We start from the raw sequence: 7,085 nt of genomic DNA, 5'->3' as shown, positions 1-7,085 counted from the left end.
CCTTCCCACCTTCCTTATCATGAAGTGTAACAGGAATTGGCTGCACTTCAGTCTATAAAAAAAGCCAGAATATGAGAACTGCTAACTTTCCTCTAAGTAAAATCTGAGTGTGAGAATTACAGAAGCAGGTATTGACAAAGACAGGGCACTGAAAGTCACTTACAGCAGATTTTCCTTTGCACTACTTTTGGCAGGTGAACTGCAGAGATGCCTAGTGAGAAGGGACGTGTGGAAATTCCTATGATTATGTATGAACCTCACCAGGAACCCTACTCGCAAGAACCCTCCGCACCAGAGTACTGCAGCCAAGAGGGTAAGCAGCTTTCGCTGGCAGAGTTTTGGAAAGAGCACCCTCTGGGTGGTTGTGGGGCAAACATTGATAGTTGGTTTCCGGAACGTAACTGAACCAGCTGATAAGGGGCCCAGATTTGCCAGGACATGATGGGTTTAGAAAGTGCCTCTGCCAGAGAGAAAACCCAGCATTGAGGTAGGCAAGCTAGTAGGATCTCCTAACAGGAACATCACTTAAAATGTCAAAAAATATTTTTGTTGGTTTAGTTAATAATTTCTCTAACAACACATTGAAAAATGAATTGCAGTTTTATCTCTAGAATAATTTAATATTCCTAACAAGCAAATGGTCAGCCAGCAAACTTTGTTCAGACAGGCTATATCTTGCTTAAATTGTAATCTAGTTTTACAGAGGACTGGCCTTTTCCCAAACACCCCTGGCTGCCCAGAGCTGCCCTCCCTAGATGAGTCAGTTCTGCGGCCAGGTTCTACAGGGACGAACAACCCCTCCCCATTGCTGTCTCATGGGGACACACCATGACTGAAGTGCTGGCAATTCAGCTCAAGGACTGCAAGCGAGCATCTGCTGCTCTGCTGGGTGGGCTTTTCCCTCTGAAACCAGGCATGGCTCTCACACCTACACAAGTATCTCACAACACTCCCCTGTTTTCTGCCTGTTCTGGCCTACGCTCATGAAAAGTCACACTGAGATATCAGTGATTTTACCTTTGTCATCTTCCTGCTATTGAGGAAATTGCCATTCACCAGACAGGACTGGAGCAAAAGCCTTTCTCGTAGGGACTGTCCTCCTGGTGCAGACCAGCTTGGTGGTTTCATACCACTTCCATGCTAGCTGGCTGTAAAGTTTTATTTTGAATGTATTCATTAATGTATTTTTTTATACATTCGTTTCATGCTCAGGTCAGCTAATTGCATTCTTAATTTCTAAGATTAGTAAAGGAACTAAAAAAAGCGTAAGGTATCTTAGTCACCACTTCCCTTCTCCCTTATACACAACAAAATGAAAAAGAGCTTTAACTTTTTTCTAGAACAAAGGATGTGATGAAATTACTTGGCTGGAGGCTGAGGGCAGATAAAATGAAAACTAGAAAAAAGGCTCTAAATACTAATAGTAAGGGAAGTAATCACTGAAACTAGTTAGAAGTACTGTGGATCCTTTATTGGTGGAGTCCTTAAATTAAGACCAAGTATCATTCCAATGTTATACTGAAATAGATGCAGTTACTGCCTTTGTGTTGAAAAAACAACTCGGTTTCTCAGCTTGTGTTATACAGAAAGTGAGATTAGCTAATCACTGTGGGCTCTTTTGGCTTTAAAAAAAAAAATAATCCATTAATCAGTTCAGTAGTATTTTTTTCCCTGTCCTGTACTTCATTGACCAATGTCAGGCCTCCCCTGTGAGGCACCTCCCCATGCAGCTTCTCATTGGACTCCAAAGGGGGCTTTCAGAAGGCACAAGCTGTTCACATTTTTACCTTTTGCCCTGTTTTTCTTTGCATAGGGGGTTATGAGTATCCTTCTCCCCCACCTTACTCCTATCGAGAAACAACCACCATTGAGCAACCAGGTAAGTGCCAGGGGACTGCATTTCTGCAACGTTCATGGTTCTAAATGCTAACAAAAGTGAAATGTTTTTAGTTTTAAAATCAACAGAGAAGATGAAGTTTTTTGACCCAATCATAATCTAAGAGGCTGGAAAATTTCCCTTGAAATGCTGGAAGATAAACTAAGACGAGAGACTCTGACTCATTTTTCCAGCATTAGCTGATCTACAGAAGCACTCATTTTTTTAAACCCAGCTAGGATTTCACAACAAATCATTTAAAGTCCAGTATATGTCATCGTTCCTGTTCTAGTCACCTTTATGGAAGTGGAGAAGCTCAAAGGAGACACTGAGGAAAGACTTTCAAGAACAGCCAAATAACGTCTCTTACAGGAGGGACACATACTTTTTTAAAATCCCTAAGATCAGAAAGCAATTAAACTTAGATAGACAGGATGTAGCATATCTAACAGACCATATCTTTTTTTGCTTCAGGTTACAGTGTGAATGTATCCTAAACTTGTTTTAGGATGCTTAAAAACATATTTTTCACTGAAAAAAATTCTGAAAAAATACCTTTCGTGTACGTACAAGGGGTGTGCCCCTCAAGGAGTATGACAGGTCCAGACTGAAAAAACACGAGGGAATCCACAGACCTTACACACGGGTTAGAATAACTACTTTGATAAATTTCTTGTAACTACTGAAAAGTTGATCCAGAAAGCTCCTCTATATCCTTCAAATCTCTTCTTCAGGGAGAATATGCATTTTCATATTATTTCAAATATCAGAAGATAAATTCTCAGTGTCAGAGTACATCCGGCAGTGGGTAGTGAAGACTGCCTGACCATGGGAATTATCCCATAGGCAATTCTCTGTGTATGTCTTTATCCGAGTAAACACTGGCTGCTGGTAGAAGCAACATACTGGGATACACAGAAGCAGGACAGAAGTTCCTATGAATATACTTGAAATAAGTAATAGCAGCATGGGTGCCTCTAGAATAGCCATGTTAAAGAACCTACATTCTCCAATTAAGACTTTATAACTTGTAAAAGATTCCTCATGCTTCTAATTTTGCTGCTTCTCATTTCCTCTCCAACTCAGTTTACTTGGTGTCTCAGCCTCCGATCATTGTAGCAGGAATCTTCTCAAGCAAACCAACATCCACAATATGCCCTTCCTGCCGCCAGCACATCACCACACAGGTCACCTACAGACTGGGCAGACTGTCTTACCTTCTGTGCACCAGCTTGTGTATGGTCGGGTAAGCTTTCATGTATGCTTTGAATATTTTTCGTAGCAGAAGGTTAAAAAAGAAAGTCATTAAAAAATAAAAGTTCTAGTTAGTGCTTATATAGACAGTTTGCCCTTTTCTAATGGATAAGAAGTCATTCTGTCCATTCCAGATACAGTCATCATGGCTACTGGAGATGCAAATTTGCTAAATTTAACCAAGTATGTTGGTCACTTTTCATAAGACAGGCAAAAATTAGTACAACACTGCCTACTTCCTTACTGTAATTTAGAATCAGGCTCAGAATCAGACTAATGCATAATTTGTTAGCAGTGAAGATGATTAATTTTTGGAAGATACTTCAATATTAAGAGACTTGGGAAAGAAGTGAATTCACACAGTGAAAAGGCAGACAGAACAAGGCAGACTTAGCCAGCAGAAAGTCAGTAAACCATTTCATGTATGTCCATCTCTTTGGCTGTAGGTGCTGTTTTGGATGTTGCTTCGTACCTCTCTTTGTAAGGATCTTCAAGGATGCAGACCATTACTGCCCATGCTGCCAATTTCATATTTATAGATACAAAAGACTATAGAAGCAGAATTTATGCAATCAGATGATGTCAAGTCTCTGTTTCCTAATGGCATAAGATTCTACAGATAAAACTACTGCTAGGAAACTTATAGGAGTAGGCTTAGGATCTGCAACTCCTTTGCCGGTGAATCCATCTGGAGTTTACCATCATGTGGTTGGACTGACTTTAAAACAAAAAGCTTTGAGGACTAATTTACAGTGTCACTTGAGTTTATGCTCTATTTGAATCGTTGTCCTGAACAGTGAAGTGACCAGCTAGTGAGTACTGCAGCGCTACTACTCCTCCTCTCAAATCTCCAACCTGGCTGGGACACAGACTCTCCTGGACTTTTCCACCCACCAGTAACCAAGAGGTTGGGACATGCACATTTTAGAGAAGCACTTACCTTCTATGCACTGGAACTGACCGGTCAGGATTTCATTTCTCTTTGCTCTTCTTCGTATGGGACCTACCCCCGCAGGGCTGCAGGTGGTACAGTGTAGCTGATTATTTATTAATGAAGCACTAAGTTATAAGATTGTCTTTACTGTGTTATACACGAGGTAAGAAAATAAAGCTGTTATTGTTAACAATACTGGCAAAACATCTCCTATCTGCATTGCTTCTGTGACCTGTTGCATCCAGAGTGGAGACACAGGTCAGACTGGGGCACCCCGTTTACATTAATGGACCAGGAACCAAAAGGCAAAGATACAAAAAAGAAAAATTCACAGCTCAATTTCACAGCTTGAAAAAGAGTCGCTAAAACCACAACACAAGGCCCTCATTTTACCTCTCTGCCTTCCCACTGCTGTGTATCACCTCCCGAACAAATGCTTACCCAGCTCTGCACTTTACAGAGAACTTTTGCAGTTCTCATCCAAAGTCACTTATCTTGTAAAATCAAGTCTCTGTAATTACTTGCCCAGAAGGTGCTGAAACTCTGCTCAACACTGACAGTAGCAGCTGTTTATTGCTGGCTGGAAAGATAAACACAAGGATAAAAGAAAAACCGGTATTTCAGTGTTTTAACATCATAAATATTTTCATGTTAGTACCATAACTATTGTGGGCAAGCGGGATGTGTGGCAGGCAGCACTGGGGCTGGCCCCTACCATCGCCTTCTATTGCCGCTGAGGTACCCTGCCCCTGCGCTGAAGGATCTGCCGATACCACGTAGCTAAAAGAACATTAAAACTTCCCACTTAGCTTGACGTTAAGTTTGATCAAACTCTTTGGTTTAGCTATTTGGTCAATTTAAGCCATAAAAAGACAACGGTGCCCCTAAATAGCTACCGGCAATAGTGACTCCAGGATCCTGAAGATCCTCCTAAGGCCAGCACCTGCTGCCGCCGGCGGCTGGGACCCCCCCCGCTCTAGGAAGGGCCCGGAGACGTCCCACCGCGCCGCTACCAGCTATTCTTCCGAGAATTGACGTCCCGCTCACCTGTTCCCTTTCCTACAGTTTTCACACAAAAACCGTGACAAGTTCTGCGGTGAGACAGGCCGACGCCCCCGGGCGCGGCGGGGCCCGACGGCTGAGGGAACCGGGCCGGGCCGGGCCGCCTTTCCCGCCGCTCGCCTCAGGGAGGGCGCGCGCCCGCGGCCTGCAGCGGCAGCGGCTCCCCGGCGGGCGGCAGTGCTGCACCCCGGCCAGGGCAGGGGAAGGGAGAGAGAAATGAGCTCAGGAATAGGCGGTCCCCGCTCGCCATTCACCTCAAACCCGGAGCTCCTCTGGACCACAAGCAGCGCCCGTTTAGCCCGGAGCACGTTTTACAGTGGTTTAGCTAAACAGGCTGCAGGCGTGCGTGGTCTTTTGCTTCATGAAGTACAAGAACTACAGCCTTTAGACCACAGAAACTCCAGTGTTTAGACTGGATGACCGGTGAAAAACGTACACTTGCATCGATGGCAAATAAAAACCGTTGAGCGACGATTTCCCAGACAAATCAAGGCCATGCCCAGCGCTGGGGGTGTCCATGTCGGAGCAGCTGCTGCCCCTCCAGCCCGGCCATCACCATGGCCTGAGGAGCGCCCTGCTGAGAACAGCAGCAAAGCCAAGAGACACGGCTGGAGAAAGCTGCTGCTGCTGCTCGTAGCAAAGCAGAAACGGCTTTTAGAGCAGGCAGAGCGTGACCCAGCGCTCCACAGGCCTTCAGCTCCAGTGCCCAGCCTGATCGGGGACCGAACACCAGCAGAATTCCACATAACAAACCCTTCCACTGGCCTCCTTCAGACCTAGGCACAGCAGGTGGCCTAAGCCACGCGGCAACAAACCATCCATTATCTGTATTTGGATTATTTTTACATTTTATATATTTAGACACTCACAACCTCTAAGGGTAGTACAGGCTCAGTAGTGCCATTTCTCAAGCAAGGTATTTCTAGGAAGGAGCTTTCACAATGGCCCCAACACCTCCCAGCCTTCTCCACCCCATGGAGCAGCCAGGGCCATTCCCACAGCAGCCACCCCGGCTTCCACTTGGTAGCAAGGTCGGCCACTCCATCCGCTGGTGACTCAACCCACTTGGACCTAACGAGAAATAACACCACAGCGATTAAATCTGCAAGCAGCCAAGCAGATGTCAGCCCAACAGGTTTTGTACTGTTTCACACATTTTTTTAAATGTTAGGAATTTTCTCCATTTTAAAACCTGGCTGTGAAACAGCAAGCTTTGCTCTAAAGTAGTGGTAAATAACACATCAAGCTGGATAACATTTATGAGGAAAGGTGCACAAGCAAAGCCATATGAAATATATACCTAACAAAGAAATTACATATATGATTGAAGAGGTGAAGACATTTAACATAAGTAGCTAGAACATTTTTACACCAGTATTTGGAGGCACAGTAGTTTACACAATTATTTCACAAAAAAAAAAAAAAAAAAATAAAGGCTTCCAACTACAACCCGGTGGTTTGCAAATTTAGTTTCCTGCCCTGCTTGGTACACAGCAAACTTCAACATCACCTGGGACAGAAATTAAGTTGGACACAGATTTGAAGCCAGATTCAAGCATACCACATGTGGACATTTTCCCCTTTTTCTGACCCTAAAGCCCAGGCTGGTTTAAAAGCCAACAATAAATGACACCACGCCACTCACACCAAACACTGATGCTCCCCACCTCAAAATCCAAATGCTTGTTTAGTTCCTCTGAGAAAAGAGTCAAAAACCTGGAAATTGCCACAGAAGTCAGGACTCACCTTCTGGCCAGCTCTTCCCTACATTATGAATATCATTCTTGACACACAATTTGGCTGAATTTTGCAGAATTTATCTCTTTGATCTAACCCAAATTACCCTGACTTCTGAGCAAGCCATTAGCTTTCACTCCCAATCTTTTCTAAAATGAACGGACAAGACACCAATCCAGCTTTCATCCTAGTCTATTTTATTTACACTATATACAGTTCCTA

At 43.9% G+C, this 7,085-nt stretch overlaps 1 protein-coding gene across 1 annotated transcript; it reads left to right on the top strand.

Annotated features, from left to right (window-relative positions):
• The first annotated feature begins 207 nt into the window (after positions 1 to 207).
• Positions 208 to 3,685, top strand: LITAFD (LITAF domain containing). The gene is made up of 4 exons (XM_074158777.1): positions 208 to 313; positions 1,814 to 1,879; positions 2,963 to 3,122; positions 3,577 to 3,685. Exons 1-4 carry the CDS (start codon positions 208 to 210, stop codon positions 3,683 to 3,685), a joined length of 441 nt encoding a protein of 146 aa, XP_074014878.1.
• The last annotated feature ends 3,400 nt before the right edge of the window (positions 3,686 to 7,085 follow it).

This window comes from Numenius arquata, chromosome 14, assembly GCF_964106895.1.
Source record: "Numenius arquata chromosome 14, bNumArq3.hap1.1, whole genome shotgun sequence".
Classification (NCBI taxonomy): domain Eukaryota; kingdom Metazoa; phylum Chordata; class Aves; order Charadriiformes; family Scolopacidae; genus Numenius; species Numenius arquata.
This window is presented reverse-complemented; position numbering and strand designations above follow the sequence as displayed.

Excerpts from the sequence above, each read along its gene's own strand:
- LITAFD (XM_074158777.1), top strand. The coding sequence starts at position 208 with ATGCCTAGTGAGAAGGGACGTGTGGAAATTCCTATGATTATGTATGAA. Across the intron at positions 314-1,813 it reads AGAGTACTGCAGCCAAGAGG|GGGGTTATGAGTATCCTTCT; the intron begins GTAAGCAGCTTT and ends TTCTTTGCATAG. Across the intron at positions 3,123-3,576 it reads ACCAGCTTGTGTATGGTCGG|GTGCTGTTTTGGATGTTGCT; the intron begins GTAAGCTTTCAT and ends CTTTGGCTGTAG.